This window comes from Acomys russatus, chromosome 16, assembly GCF_903995435.1.
Source record: "Acomys russatus chromosome 16, mAcoRus1.1, whole genome shotgun sequence".
NCBI classification, from domain to species: domain Eukaryota; kingdom Metazoa; phylum Chordata; class Mammalia; order Rodentia; family Muridae; genus Acomys; species Acomys russatus.
The window spans coordinates 43,806,542-43,822,137 of record NC_067152.1 but is presented as its reverse complement, the minus strand read 5'-3'; the positions used below and the strand labels follow the sequence as shown (position 1 = coordinate 43,822,137).

At 54.7% G+C, this 15,596-nt stretch overlaps 1 protein-coding gene across 1 annotated transcript in view; it reads left to right on the top strand.

Annotated features, from left to right (window-relative positions):
• Dnah17 (dynein axonemal heavy chain 17) overlaps positions 1–15,596 on the top strand; it is a 108,332-nt gene that overhangs the window by 29,768 nt on the left and 62,968 nt on the right. Inside the window, exons 21-35 of the mRNA XM_051159135.1 lie at positions 86–308; positions 1,753–1,869; positions 2,056–2,142; positions 3,838–3,990; positions 6,253–6,501; positions 7,436–7,558; positions 8,406–8,753; positions 8,840–8,931; positions 9,433–9,559; positions 9,984–10,136; positions 11,129–11,254; positions 12,056–12,163; positions 13,844–13,975; positions 14,549–14,709; positions 15,173–15,329. Coding sequence (XP_051015092.1) covers positions 86–308; positions 1,753–1,869; positions 2,056–2,142; positions 3,838–3,990; positions 6,253–6,501; positions 7,436–7,558; positions 8,406–8,753; positions 8,840–8,931; positions 9,433–9,559; positions 9,984–10,136; positions 11,129–11,254; positions 12,056–12,163; positions 13,844–13,975; positions 14,549–14,709; positions 15,173–15,329 — 2,356 coding nt within the window. The remainder of the gene's footprint in view (positions 1–85; positions 309–1,752; positions 1,870–2,055; positions 2,143–3,837; positions 3,991–6,252; positions 6,502–7,435; positions 7,559–8,405; positions 8,754–8,839; positions 8,932–9,432; positions 9,560–9,983; positions 10,137–11,128; positions 11,255–12,055; positions 12,164–13,843; positions 13,976–14,548; positions 14,710–15,172; positions 15,330–15,596) is intronic.

Here is a 15,596-nt window from a genome sequence, read left to right as displayed (position 1 = left end):
TCCGGGTGGTGCCTCGCATGGCCGTCGAGGGTCCTTGCTGAGTTGACCTTGAGGTGGTGCCCCACGGAGTCTCCTTGTCCGACAGTCTCGCAGATCTGGAGAGCTTCATGACCATCACCCGCTCAGGCCTAAAGAAGCCGCTTAAGGAGGGAGATTACGACGGGCTGGTGGAGGTGATGGGTCACTTGATGAAAGTCAAGGAGAGGCAGGTGGCCACCGACAACATGTTTGAGCCCCTGAAGCAGACCATCGAGCTGCTCAAGACCTACGGGGAGGAGATGCCGGAAGAGACCCACCTGAAGCTGCAGGTGGGTCCCAACAGTACTGTGCAGCGGTGCCGTGCCAGGTCACTGCAGGCGACTCTGGGTCCCCAGGGGGGATTGAGGCAGGGGACAGGATCTTCCTGGGGAACAGGGCCAAGGTGGTCCCTGGCTGGGAATCACTTACTGATGGTTTTGTGGTATTAAAACCATCTCCATGTTCCACATCTCCTGAGTGTGTCAGGATGTGAAAGCTGATGGAGACCGGGGCAGGGAGAGCCCCTGGGGATTAGGTAGCCCCGGAGGCTGCCTATGCCCTGCCGTTCACTGCTCACATGACATCCACCATCAACATCAAAGAAGTCTATGCTGGCTGAGCTATAGGCTGAGCAGGATGGGGGCAGTCACTCTGGAGGCCCCCCAAGGAGACACCACACTCCCCATCTGTGCCCAACTCTCTGTTTTCCCAAGCCCCCCCACTCCTCCTTTTTCCTCCCTCCCTTCCCCTCCTTCCTCCCTCCCCCAGTCCCTCCCACTGTCCAGCTGCACCAGATCCATCTCTCTGTCTGTATGCACCAACCTTAGCCACTGTCCAGACCCATGGCTCAGGAGTAGCAAGGGGCACAGAGCTACAGGTCCATGGCCCTACCGTGCAGTCAGCCAGGGTGGCCCTGTGCTGTAGAGGGCCTGCCCCAGAGTTTGTTGGGTCTGAACTTTAAGCAACTGGCCTTATGCCTGGCCCAGCCTTACTGCTCGAGATCCCCAGTTGAAGCCAAAGGCCTTTGAAGTGTGTGCTCAGTCCTTAGGTGCTCCCAGGCCACACAGGGGGCAGCTGGGGTATAAGGATGCCACACGAGGAAGGTGGCCTGAATGTCACTGCCTGTTTTCTTTTTTCTGCTGCTGGTGTACAGGCATACACGCACAAACATATACACAGGTGCTCACATGCACACCTGTGGACAGGTTCAGGCTTATGCACACATGTATCGCATGCATGTATGCCTGGGGCACACATGTGGACAAGTTCAGACTGATGTATGCACGTATCACATGCATGTATGTGCAGGGTACACACGTGGACAGGTTCAGGCTAATGAGCACTATAAAGGTAGAAAAACTCCTGGTTAGTGGAGCACACTGCGCTTTCTGGTTTGTCATTCTGGACCTGACTGGGCACAACTTGAGCCCTTTATGCTATTTTAAAAGTCTCTCTTGGGCCTGCAATTATCTCATGGCAGAGCCTTTAAAAAAGGAGAGATGCACTTGGGAGCCAGCCTTGCTGCTTTTGCGGAGGACCCGGGTTCAGTTCCCAGCACCCACACGGCAGCTCACAACTGTCTGTAATGCCAATTCCAGGGACCCCAATATCTTCCTCACATATCTACATGCGGGCAAATACTCAGACAAATTAAATACTTCAAAAACAAAAACAAAAGCAAACAACTCCAATGGCAGAATGGAAAGAGCCCTCCCTGGCCTTTGCCTCCCACAGGAGCTGCCAGAGAAGTGGGCCAACACCAAGAAACTGGCCATTCAGGTAAAGCAGAACGTGGCGCCCCTCCAGGCCAATGAGGTTAACATCCTAAGGCGCAAGTGTCAGCAGTTTGAGGTAACCAGGCAAGGGGCCAAAGCCAGGGCTGGGAACACGGGGTGGGTGCAGTGCTGGGGCGCACGGGGTGGGTGCAGCATGCTGGGGCGCTCTGGGCCAGGTGCGTGGGGTGGGTGCAGCACACTGGAGCGCTCTGAGTCAGGCGTGGCGTTAGCCGACCCCCTACTCCTTGCTCTCTCTCTATAGCTCAAGCAGCACGAATTCAGAGAGAAGTTCAGACGTGACGCCCCCTTCTCCTTCAGTGACCCCGACCCCTACAAGTCCCTGAATAAGGTACTGAAGCCCTGTGGGAGGCCCCTGTGGGGAGGCCCCTGCAGCAGCTCTGCAAACCCTGTGGGGTGCTGGTCTTTTCTCAAGTCTTTACTCTCGGAAATGGAAACACGGCTTAAGTGGGACCACCGGAGCGGCCAAGCATGTGCGTGCATACATGTGTGTGTGGGCGTGCAGACTCGAGCATCCCCTTCCCAGCCACACGGCGTCCGCTGTCCTACGCCGCTATTCCAGAGCAGCAACCCACCGCCACATGAGCAGCCCGCAAACCTCGCAGGCTGTCCTTCCCCCTCGGCTGGCTTCCTCGCGTTCATCCCCAGCTCGTCCCCTATGAAGCGGTTTCCTGTCACCTGGACTTAACGCCTGTCCCCTCCTATCTCCCATCCAACCAGCCACCAGGCTTTTGCATGTGCCCACTCTGTTGTCACTGCCCAAGTGTTAGAATCAGCATCTGACGCCCAGGCCTACGGCCACGGTCCAGCCACCTTGTCAAGCCAGGGTAGACCCTCAGGACTAGGTCTTCAAGCCAGGGTCAGCTCTGAGCTCCACAGGCCTCTTGCACCCATTCCAGGAGCCAGACCCTGGGGACTTGGCTCACTGGGCAAATGTGAGCCTTACAAGGTCCCTCAAAGCACCTCACATTTCCTCTGCCCTGAAACCCCATTTTTAAAGTCAAGACTCTTTTCTTTAGGGCCATTTCACATGTCACTCTCCCTGAGCCACAATCTTGATGCCACTTTTTTTCTTTTTCCTTAAAGCACTCCTTGGCTGCTTTTGTCATTTTTAGTAAGATAGTAAACATGGGTTGGAAGTGATGGGTATTGGGAGATCAACCCAGCAGGGCCTGAGGCTCGCCGCTCCAGCAGGCTGTAGTGGTGCACACCAGTCCTCTCAGCTCCTGGGAGAGACAGACAGGAGGGCCAGGTGTTCAAGGACAGACTCAGCTTTGTAGAAAGTTTAGGCCAGCCTGGGCTACCTGGAACCAAAAGTAAGCCTAGACGTGCTGCAGCCTGCACAGCCGAGGAAGTGACCTAACTGGGGCTACAGAGGGTCTGCAATCAGATGCACTGTGCTCTGATGATGTCACTTGCAACCCAGAAAGTCAATACGTTTATTGTATACATCTCAACGGGGGAGGCGGGTCTATTGTATACAGCTGAATTGGGGGGGGGGGTCTGTTTAAGCGCATCTCCATAGAGGGTCTCTGTAGGTAAGCAGGCTCGTCCTGTGAACATCCGGGAGCAGGGAGGAGGCAGCTGTGCCTGCTATTTTTTCCATACACTGTCAGTATCCCACATGGACCAGGGGAAGCTTTCTCATCTCCCTAAGCCTAGCCTGGAGAAAGATCTTGCCGTGCCTACGGGTCTAAGGCATTTGGGGGTTCTTGTTATGGCTGCATCTGTGCCGACAACACAAATCCCCCCCAAGACTCCATCTGCTCCCACACAGACATGAACCTGTAGAAACAAGCTTCTTCCTCCTACCATATCCCAGAGCGTGGGGTACCACGGGTCTGCTGCCATTCCTGGATGGAGCACTGGGCTCCATCGGGGGTGGGGAGGCACGCAGCTAGAGAGCCGAGAAGACTTCTTGAGGCATGGTGGAGAAAGATCAAGAAGGCAGGAACGGGGGCAGGGTGGGGTGCTCGGGCTTGGGGGCAGCCCCATTGATGTCCCCTCCCATCCCATTCCACCCCAGCAACAAAAGAGCATCTTTGCCATGGAGAGTGTCATGGAGGCACTGTGCAAGTCTGCCAGCCTGTTTGAGGTCACCGTGCCAGACTACAAGCAGCTGAAGGCCTGCCACCGGGAGGTCCGCCTGCTGAAGGAGCTCTGGGACATGATCGTCATGGTGAGGCAGGCCAGGCCTCGCGGGATGGGGGCTCTGTATGGCCATTTGGTTGTAAGGATGCGGCTGCAGCCTCCCTAAGGACCCCAGCAGCTGTAGGCAGTACCACTCCCCCTCCCTCTGCTGCCTCCCTCCCATCCCGCCTCTCGCCCTCTGTCTCCTCCTCTCAAATTTTATTTATTCCCTCATTTTCCTCTCTTACCTCCCTTAGGCTCCCTCCAACCCATTCTTTGCAATAAGTCCCCTCCTACTTCTGTGATTTTTTTTTTTCCTGGCCCATTGAGTTTAATTCTGGCCGCTTGCCTGACCATAGGTGTGAGCTTTTTTACTCCAGCAAGGGCGACTTACTGGTGGCCCTGCCACCGAGGACTATGGCTGCCCCCTCCCCTCATGGCCCATGATGGACTGCCAAAAAGCCAAGCCTCGTGTGGTCCCTGTGGGCTGCTAGCCCACGAGTGCAGCAGGTGTTCATGTCTGGAAGACAGGACTGCGCTGGCAATTGGCAATCCCAGCACCGGGGAGACAGAAATGGTAGGAAGCTCAAGGCAGGGTCAGCCTGCGCGACATAGCAGGTTCCAAGCCACGCAGCGGAAGCCACACAGTAGTCAGTTAGAGGTGCCACGGCGAAACGCCACACTCTGGAGGCGCATGGACATTGGGCAGCACCTCTTACCATTTAGACCAGGGGAGCCCTAAATCCCTGCAGACACTAGTGCCAGATGAGAGGGTGTTTCCTTTAATAGACATCACTAAAGGGAGCCCGGCCCAGGAGCTGCCATGTGCCTGAGTAGGCAGGGTGGCTCAGGAAAAGGCATGGACAAGCAACCAACAGAGTGGACTCAACCTGCCAGTGCATCAGAGCCGTTGAGTCCTGCGCAGGTGGCAGCGTCAGGTCTCTCGTCTTCAGGGCACACATCCTGCAGACACTGCTGTTGGGTCTTTCTGAGTCCTTGGTGCTTGCCAAGCCCTGGCCCCTCCTCCCCCAGCACCTGTGTCCACAATCTGATGCTTTTGATGACCAGTGGCTTCCAGCTTTGCAGCTTTTTCCAACACACCCCAGACGGAAGGACACGGACTCTTAGCATCTTGTTTCCGTCGTTCTTGGTAGAATTTTTTTTTCCATGTGGCTTGTCAGACATGAAGTTTCTCCAATTATTTTTCTTATTAATCAGTATAAGCTAGGTTATTATGCAGTAACAAATATCCCTACATGTTTTGAACAACAACAAAAAATGTGTTGCTCATGCTCTTGTCATGGGTAGTTGTCCATCAGAGGTTAAGCCCAATAGTCCAGGCTGTGTATTAACGTGATTGACAAGGCAGGCAAAGAGCACACTGAGCCGTATTGGCAGTCAGGGCTCCTGTGGAGAAGTCTGGGCCTGGCTGAGGCAAGTTACACAGTCATTCCCAGATGGAGAGAGCCAAGTCTTGCCAACCACTAAGCCCTGCATGGGCTTTTACAGACACGCATTTCACCAACTCATTTGTTATTAAACTGTGGCTTTTTTTTTTTTTCTTTTTTTTCCAAGACAGGGTTTCCCTGTATAGCCTTGGCTGTCCTAGACTCACTTTGTAGACCAGGCTGGCCTCGAACTCACAGCAATCTGCCTGCCTCTGCCTCCCGAGTGCTGGGATTAAAGGCATTAAACCGTGGCTTCTATGGCAGTTGTTGGTTCATTCTTTTTACTAAAGTCTAATGTCAATTCTAAATATCCCTGCCATCTGGTCACTGTTCCCTGTAAGAAATAGGTCTGGGGTCACGCTCACACACACACACACACACACACACACACACACACACACACACACACACACACAGGACCACACAATCAGCAAGGCAAAATGTGTAGTCATGTCAGCCCCAGCAGGCAAGCATGCCTAGCTGAGCTTTCATCCCTAATGCAATGGGGTCCTGGCTTCCTTCCTCATGGTCCCATGGTCCGAGCTTGGCCTCCTGCGCTTATAGGGCCAGCTGGTTTAAGGCGGCACAGTTGATAAGTAGAGTGTAATTATGAGCACTCAGCACAGCCTTGAGCACACATTTTGACTTCAAGAACAGCTGATCCCAGAGGGACTTGAATTTCTGCAGAGCAGGATTTTTAGTTTTTTTCTTTAATGAAGTTTGTCTTATTTTAACACTTTGATTTAAACAAACAAACAAACAAACAAAGATGATACGTTGTGTGTTATGCTCCCCACAGGGTCCAGCAGCAGATGGGGCAGGGTGCTGAGGGAGAAGGGAGGTGACGCGGGCTCTCGCTGCAGGTCAACACCAGCATTGACGACTGGAAGACGACCAAGTGGAAGGACATCAACGTGGAGCAGATGGACATTGACTGTAAGAAGTTTGCCAAGGACGTGAGATCCTTGGACAAGGAGATGAAGACCTGGGACGCCTTTGTAGGCCTGGACAACACCGTGAAAAACATGATCACGTCCCTGCGGGCCGTGAGCGAGCTGCAGAACCCCGCCATCCGTGACCGCCACTGGCAGCAGCTCATGCAGGCCACCCAGGTACCGCGGCTTGATGTGGGGTGGAGGCGGGGATAGCCGCCAGCAGCCAGTCAGCCGCAAGGTGGGCTAGCCTGAGCTGCCTGGATGGTGGAGCTGGGGTGTCGGTGCATGAGGCTGACGAAGCCAGCGGTGGGTCCCTTCTGTAATGCAGGCTCAGAGGTGGGAGAGTCTGTGTTTGCCTTCAGCTCTGCTGGTATCTCTGTTTTTAAATTGTCAGGGTTATTTTTATAAAACTGTGTTTGTTTCTCTTAGTTTCTCTCTTAACCCAGCTAGCACACAAATAATTGAGAGGATGACCTCATCCCAAGACCCACAGGTCAAACCCTGAGTCCTAAGTCAGTATATCTCTTCTGTTTTGGTTGTGAGTCTAGCCTGTAATGCCCGAGCCATCTCTCCAGCCCACTATTTCTCAGCCTGTGGGTTGCGGCCCCTTACATGTGTGCGCGCGCGCGCGCGCGCGCGTGTGTGTGTGTGTGTGTGTGTGTGTGTGTGTGTGTCTCCTACCCTTTCACACAGGCCACTTAAGACCATTGGAAAACAGATGTTTACATTACAGTTCATACTAGCAGCAAAATTACAGTTATGAAGTGGTAATGTAAGTAATCCTGTGGGGGGCGGCACAACGGGAGGGGCTGCATTGAAGGGCCGCAGCCCTAGGAAGGTTGAAACCACTGCCCTAAGTGAGCTTGCATCCCGGTGTGTGCTTTTTACCTCACTCCAAAGGGCTCTTGTGCTTACACGGCTTTATAGGAAAGGGGTAAAGCTTTGAGAAGGAACTGTCCCAAATCGCAGGGCCCCTGGGTCACAGGGCAGAGCTTGGCCCACTGGCCAAGGCTCCTCTCGTAGGCTGCTTCCTGCTGCTGCAGTACACCTGGCCTCATAGGAAGCACGCCCAGTTTTGGTTTTGGTTTTGTTTTTTGTTTTTCCCACCAAGGTCAAGTTTGAAATGTCAGAGGAGACCACCCTGGCGGACCTGCTACAGCTAAACCTGCACAAATACGAGGATGAGGTCCGCAACATCGTGGACAAGGCAGTGAAGGAGTCGGGCATGGAGAAGGTAGGCAGCGTGGCTGTCATGTGGCTCTCCCAGGAGGATGGGCTCGCTGACTGGGAGGGCCTCTGACCAGGGGGAGTAGGGGGTATGGAGTGGGAGGGGTGGAGGGAGAGTTGGGGGGAGGGGTGGGGGTAAAGGTTGTCTAGAAGCCTTCCTTTGATAGCTCGGGACAGGAAAATCATCCAACACTCGCAGAACCCAATACCTTCAAATGGCCCACTCCAGGCTGTCCTCTCGCCAGTATACGACAATAGTGTATTTCCCTCTGCAGAGCCCGACACCTGCACCTGCTGCAGTGCGAGAACTGCTCTGGGTTCCCTAAGACCCGACTCCTGGCTGTCCACCTGTGGGTCGGCCTCCGGGCTGCTGCTCCCTCTTGGCTCCCCAAGCAGCGTGGGCGTGCGTGTGTGCGTGTGTGCGTGTGTGCCCACACACCCTAGTTTTGTTCCTTGTCCCAGGAGCGCTGAGCCCTCCCAGAGCTCTCCACCCCAGAAGCTCAATGCTTGTGAATCAGTTAGGTCACCGCTGGGATAAAATAACCCAGCAAGCAATGTACGTAAGGCAGGGCTTGTCCGGGTTTCCATAAGGGGGTGCAGCCCCTCACAGGGGAAGGCAAGACAGCAGGAGCAGGAAGCTGCTGATCTCAGCAAGTCCCCACCGAAGCAGAAAGTGTACCAGAAATGGGGCCATTCTGTAAAACCTCACGTCACCCGCTTCCTCCAGCTCCTCCTTAAGGGCTCCACAACCATCCCAAACCGCAGGACCAGGTAGCGACCGAGTGCTCAGACCCACGAGCCTGTGGGTGACACTGTACGTTCACGACACCCCCTTATTTCCACTCCCCTGAAAGGTGCTGAAAACCCTGGACAGCACCTGGACCACCATGGAGTTTGAGCACGAGCCGCACCCACGGACAGGCACCATGATGCTGAAGTCGGATGAAATCCTGGTGGAGACCCTGGAGGACAACCAGGTCCAGTTACAGAACCTGATGATGTCCAAGTACCTGTCCCACTTCCTGAAGGAGGTGACCAGCTGGCAGCAGAAGCTGTCCACGGCAGACTCCGTCATCTCCATCTGGTTTGAGGTCCAGAGAACCTGGAGCCACCTGGAAAGCATCTTCATTGGCTCAGAGGACATCCGGTCCCAGCTCCCAGAGGACTCCAGGCGCTTCGACACCATTGACCAGGAATTCAAGGTGAGCTCAGCCGCCAGGGTGTTCCCAGAAGTGCCTGCGTGGACGAGCCGGGCTCCAACACTTCTGTCCTCCCCTTCTCCTCCCAGGCCTTAATGGCGGATGCCGTGAAAACACCCAATGTGGTGGAAGCCACAAACAAACCGGGTCTCTACGACAAACTGGAAATGCTAAAGAAGAGGTAGGTGGGGCTGGAGAGATGGCTCGGCAGTTAAGAGCACTGACTGCTTCTCCAGAGGTCCTGAGTTCAATTCCCAGCAACCACATGGTGGCTCACAACCATCTGTAATGTGATCAGGCGCCCTCTACTGGCCTGCAAGTGTACATGCAGGCAGAGCACTGTATACATAATAATAATAAAATAAATCTTTAAAAAAAAAAAAAAAGAAGAGGTGGGTCCCCACCCCTGTATGCCCAGCCAAGGTGTTGATGGGGCATAGTTGTGTGCCACCTACTGTGCAAAGGCGCAGTTGACAGGCTAATAATATTCCACCTGTGAGGTGGATTAGCACTGCCCTGTGTGACTGGAGGTGGCGGAGAATGGGGGCATCTGCTTAGAGTTTCTGAGATGATCTGGGTCTGTGGAGAAAAGGCTGGGTGCCGGCAGGAGGCTGAGAGGATGGGCTGGCCAAGATTCCTGCAGAAAAGGGCCAACCAGTCCCGCCCCACTCCTTCCTCTTAGCTTGGCTGTGTGTGAAAAGGCATTGGCTGAATATTTGGAAACAAAGAGACTGGCTTTCCCAAGGTTCTATTTTGTCTCCTCGGCTGACCTGCTGGACATCTTGTCCAATGGAAATGACCCTGTGGAGGTAGGCGGGGCCACAGCTGCATAAACCCCTGAGCCCCGGGCTGGAGGGCAAACCCACAATGTATTCCGCACACAGTGTGGATTTGGGCAAGTCAGATGACGCTCTTCCTGCTTGTTTTCCTTCTATGGAACAGGTGAGACGTTGGGGGGATTCATGGGCTGAGCTGTTCTGTGTGCCCTAATATCTCCCCTGGGATCTAGGAATATGTTTCCCCCAGGGCTCCTCAGAAGGAGAGGCACGGAGGAGGGGACAGGCCGGGAGCCTCGATGGAGGGTCCGGGCACTGTGTCCTGTCCAAGGCCAGTCCTCACCCCTGCCTGTGGTTGCCTCACAAAAGGGAAAGGCTAGAAGAAGGAAGAGGGCTTAAGACCACTCCAGGGAGCCTGGGGACACCAGCAACTCTAGGGCCCTTCCCCCCGCCCCAGGTCAGCCGTCACCTGTCCAAACTCTTCGATAGTCTGTGCAAGCTCAAATTCCGTCTCGACGCCGGCGGGAAGCCACTCAAGTTTGGCCTGGGGATGTACAGCAAGGAGGACGAGTTTGTGGACTTTGATAAGGAATGTGACCTCTCAGGCCAGGTGAGCCTGTGCAACAAGCAGTGAGCCTGGGGAAAGGGGGAGGTAGCACGCTGTCACTCCTGTCATCTACCTCAAGGAAACGCCTGGGGACGGCTTTTATCTGATTTATAAATGTATTTATATTCATTCTCTCTCTCTCTCTCTCTCTCTCTCTCTCTCTCTCTCTCTCTCTCTCTGTATGTGGTCTGTCTCTCCCATGTCTTATGTGCATGCGTGCCTGTCTGCCTGCCTGCCTGTCTGTCTGTCTGTCTGTCATGATGTGTAAGTGGAGGTCAGAGGACAATTTCCAGGAGCCAGTTTTCTCCTTCCACCATGTGGGCCCCAGGGATTGAACTCAGGTCGCCAGGCTTGGCAGCAAGCACCTCAAATTACTGGCATCTTGTACGAAGAGTCAAAGACGCTTGTACAAGTAGCAAAAAACAGCCGCCGCCGGCAGCAGCGGCGAGAGGGTGGGGGAGTGGGGGGTGGGAAGAGAGATTATTTAGAAGCAAAGCAGAGGCGTAGAGCAGATACCCGGCAAGGGCAGTGGGCATAAAGATGGGTGGCTCAGAACGCTGGCTGTGCCCCCCAGCTCTTCCTTCTGTGGAGCCAGGCGGAGGAGGGGTGGGTTGGTAGTCCCCAATCTTGATCCTGCACGTGCCCAATCATGCAAACCCATGAGACGCCCCATAGGGGATTCCCCTAAAAACAGTTGACCGAGGGTGCATTCTGTCTCCTTGCCCACGCACCCAAAACCCGTCCACAGTGGGCAGGCTCACTGCTTCTAGACCCAGGATGTGTTTGGTCGCAGGAAGGAAGTCATCAGGTCACCATAGGTCAGAGTGATGGTGACTTTGTTTAGAGAGAGGTGCAGGTGGAGGTCCCAGGTGGCTAACCGCTTTGTTGGGAGAGGAATGTGTGAAGGGCGAGACAGGCAAGGCCCCTATGCTTGCCTGCTTTATTGGGGTGAGACGTGGGGCGCCCTGTGAGGCCAGTGTGAGGTCTTTCCCTAGGTGGAAGTGTGGCTGAACCGGGTGCTGGACCGAATGTGTGCCACCCTGCGCCATGAGATTCCGGAAGCCGCGATGACGTACGAGGAGAAGCCGAGGGAACAATGGATCTTTGACTACCCAGCCCAGGTGTGAGACGGACCCCGGGGACCCTGTGGTGGCTCCAAGGCTGCAGTGCAGCCCCGGGGACCCTGTGGTGGCTCCAAGGCTGCAGCCCGCCCTCTGTCTGCTGGGGATGGCTTGAATCTCTTTTTACATGAGTTCGGTTTTTTCCCCCCTTTATTTTTGTTTTATGTGTATGGGCGTTTTGCCTGTGTGCATGTAAGCGTACCACATGTGTGCAGTGCCACAGAGGCCAGAGGAGGACGTCTGGTCCCCTGGAGCTGGAGTTTCAGGTGGTTGTGAACATGCATGTGTGTGCAGGAGATCAAACGCAGGTCCTCTGGAAGAGCAGCCGGCACTCTTAAGCACCGAGCTGTATGACCAGCCCCATGACCTCATCCTTTTTTTTCTTCTTCTTCCTTTTTTTTGTTAGGAGGTAGAGGTGGGGGCTTAAGACAGGGTTTCTCTGTGCACCTCTGGCTGTCCTGGAACTCACTCTGTAGACCAGGCTGGCCCTGAACTCAGAGAGCTGCCTACCTCTGCTTCCTGAATGATGGGATGAAAGGCGTGCGCCACCTCATTTTTTTAAGTCATTAAGAACAATGTCTCGGGGGCTGGAGAGATGGCTCAGCGGTTAAGAGACTGTCTGCTCTTCCAGAGGTCGTGAGTTCAATTCCCAGCAACTGCATGATGGCTCACAACTATTTATACCCTCTAATGCCTTCTTCTGTCATGCAGGTGTATAGGCAGATAGAGCACTCATGTACATGAAATAAATAAAATATATATAAAAAAAGAACAATGTCTCATGCCTTGGGTAATTTCCAGGTGGCACTAACATGTACGCAGATCTGGTGGACGACCGAGGTGGGCCTGGCGTTCGCAAGGCTGGAGGAAGGATATGAAAACGCTATCAAAGACTACAACAAAAAGCAGGTGTGGAGACCCTGGGGCCCAGAAGCTCCTGCCTGCCTGGCTGTCTGGCTGGTTGGTTGGTTTTTGTTTTTCGAGACAGGGTCTCTCTGTGTAGCCCTGACTGTCCTGGACTCACTTTGTAGACCAGGTTAGCCTCGAACTCACAGTGATCCACCTGCCTCTGCCTCCCGAGTGCTGGGATTAAAAGCGTGCGCCACCACACCTGGCCCAGAAGCTCCTGTCTTAATCAACGTTTCTATTGCTGTGATAAAACATCATGACCAAAAGCAATGTGGGGAGGAATGGGTTTATTACAGACTCGTGGCTCACAGCTTGCAGTCCACCATACGGCGAAGTCAGGCCAGGAACCTGGACGCAGGAACTGAAGTGCGTCCACGGAGGAGCGCTACTTACTGGCTTGCTCCTCAAGGCTCGCTCAGCCTGCTTGCTTCTACAGCCCAGGACTCTGGGCCCAGGCTTGCCCACAGGCTAATCTGGTGTGGGCGTTTTTTCAACTGAGGCTCTCCCTAAATGACGGTAGCTTGTGCCAAACTGGCATAAAAGTGGGCAGCACAGTCCGCCTTCTCCAAGGTAGAGCCACGTATTCACTGTCTGGACCATAAGCAGCCCCACAGCAATGCAAGTGTCAGTCTCAGAAATGCAGAACTCCTCCTACAGTGCGTCCTCAGAAATCAGGTGCCTACATTGCCTTTTTTTTTTTTTTTTTAACATTTTTTTGCTCTGTCTCATTGTCTCTGTCTCTCTCTCTGTCTCTGTCTCTCTGTCTCTGTCTGTCTCTCTGTCTCTCTTTCTCTCTGTGTGTGAACATGCTGCATCTCGGTGTGCATGAGGAGATCAGAGGACAATTTTTTGCTTCCATGGTTCAAACTCCGGTTGAGGGCTTGATGTCACGCACCTGTATCTATCTGCTGGGCTGTCTTGGCAGTACTCTTTGGCCCCTTAAGATTCTTGATTAGGTCTTAGAAGCTGTGTGTGTGTGTGTGTGTGTGTGTGTGTGTGTGTGTGTGTGTGTGTGTGTGTGTGTGTGTGGTGAGAGAGAGAGAGAGAGAGAATATGAGTGGTGTGTGGTGTGTGCATGCTTGTGCGGTGCATTTGTGCGTGCATGCGTGCATGAACCTTGGGGGGAGGTTCCTCAGGAAGCTGCCCACCTTATTTTTGAGTTGAGGTCTGAAGCTTACCCATAAGGCCAAGCTGGCTGGCCAGTGAGCCCAAGGAGCCTCCTGGCTCAGCCTCCCTGGTGTTGGCTTCTCCGGGCAGAACTTTACTGGCTGCACCATCTCCCCAGGGCCAAGGGCCTGCGGCAGAACCTTCCAGCATGTGTAACTTGATCCATCCTGCTGGCTTTGCTGGCAGGTGTTTTTACTGAATGTATAGGCTCCTCCCCGGGGCTCCTCAGTATTCTCACCTGGGAGAAGACATTTTCTATGTCTTCATTGTGGTAAACAAGGGCTGGTTATCGTGCGCGTGCACACACGCACACACACATGCATGCACAAACACATGCATGCACGCACACATGCACACACAAACGCATGCATGCATGCATGTGTGCACACACACCCACACTCGCGCATGCACAGGTCAGCCTCTGTGGACCCCCACAGCCTGGGCACCCAGCCGGGTGACCCTCAGGTGAGGGGCTACAAGGTGGGGCTCCAGCACAGGTGCCTCTCTCTGCAGATCAGCCAGTTGAATGCGCTTATTACTCTGCTCATCGGGAACCTCAGCCCTGGCGACAGGATGAAGATCATGACAATTTGTACCATCGACGTGCACGCCCGAGACGTGGTGGCCAAGATGATCACCGCCAAGGCAGGAGCACCCCCTGGAGCACCCCTGTCTCTCAGGGGCTGGGACCGGGCTTGGGGTTGGCCACACACTCAAAGACTCACGTTTCTCCCTGTTCCCTGTTCCCAGAGTGGTGACTGAGGAAGTGGCTGTCCTCCATAGGGATGAGTGGAGTGCCAGAAGTTTCCACTCTTTTATGTGTGTTCGTGTGTGTGTGTGTGTGTGTGTGTGTGTGTGTGTGTGTGTGTGTGTGTGTACATGTGGAGACCAGAGGACAACCTTAGGTTTCTCAGGTGCGGGTCACCTTCCTTTTGGAGACAGGGTCTCACATTGCCCTGGAACTGAGCACACAGGCTGGCTGGCTGGCCAGGAAGCCCCAGGGGTGCGCCCCCCCCCCCCCCCGCCGCCTCCAGCTCCCCAGGACTGGTATTGACTATATCACCACAGGTTCTGGGGTTTGAACTCAGCAAGCTCTTTACTGACTGGGTCAACTCCCAACCCCAGAAGAGCCTCTGTGTAGCAGGGTGCGGCCAGGTGTGTTGAAACAGCTGTAAGAGGTGGGCCTCCGGCCGACACACGCGCTGGTTCCTGCCGCAGGTGGAAAGCTCACAGGCCTTCACCTGGCAGTCGCAGCTCCGACACCGCTGGGATGAGGAAAAGAAGCACTGCTTTGCCAACATCTGCGACGCCCAGATTCAGTATTCCTACGAGTACCTGGGCAACACCCCGCGGCTGGTCATCACCCCACTTACAGACAGGTGAGGGCCACCCACAGGCCAACGCCCATCCACCTGCACCACACACCTCCCGCCTCAGCCCTGAGGCAAGAAGAGCCCAAGTAGTGAGGAGGCCCTGTGCTTAGGTTCCAGCCCAGCTTTAGGCTGAGTCCTGCTATGACGCTAGCTCTGTCCCCAAGGAGGGAGAGCGCTATGAGGGTCCTTGTGAGTGTGGGAGGGTGGAGTAATCTGCAGGCCAATAGACCACACTCAGCCCAAGAGGCCCTCAGTGCCCGTCTGATGAGTCCCAGGGGCCCACTCCCCAAACCCTCGGGAGGCCCATGCCTGTCCCTCAGTCACAACACACAGTTCCTGTTCTCTGCCTTTTGTCCCTCGGGGGCCTGAGCAACTTCAATAGTGCCCCCCCCACAGTTAACAGAGCAAAGCACAGTGTGGTGTGGGTCATGGGGTCATGGTGCCCCAGGTGACTAGAGGTCCTCGGCAGGTGCTACATCACACTCACACAGTCCCTCCACCTGATCATGGGCGGAGCCCCTGCAGGCCCCGCTGGCACAGGCAAGACTGAGACAACCAAGGACCTGGGCAGAGCCCTGGGCACCATGGTGTACGTCTTCAACTGCTCTGAGCAGATGGACTATAAGGTATGTGGCACAGGAATATGGATCCCTCACCTAAGATGTGTGGGCCCTAAAAAGAGAACCCTGGGGGGCCAGTGACTAGACACCCAGAGTGCCCTGCCAACACCCCCTTGTGGAGGTAGGAGTCGCAGCACCATGTGTGTGTGTGGGGGGGGGGGGCGGGAGGGCTTGTGACCTCAGTTCCAAGATGGCCCTGATGATCAGAGACCACAGGAGCGAGGGACTACCTGCTTTCATGTTCAGCGTGGGGTTAAGGTGAAAGTAGTGTCC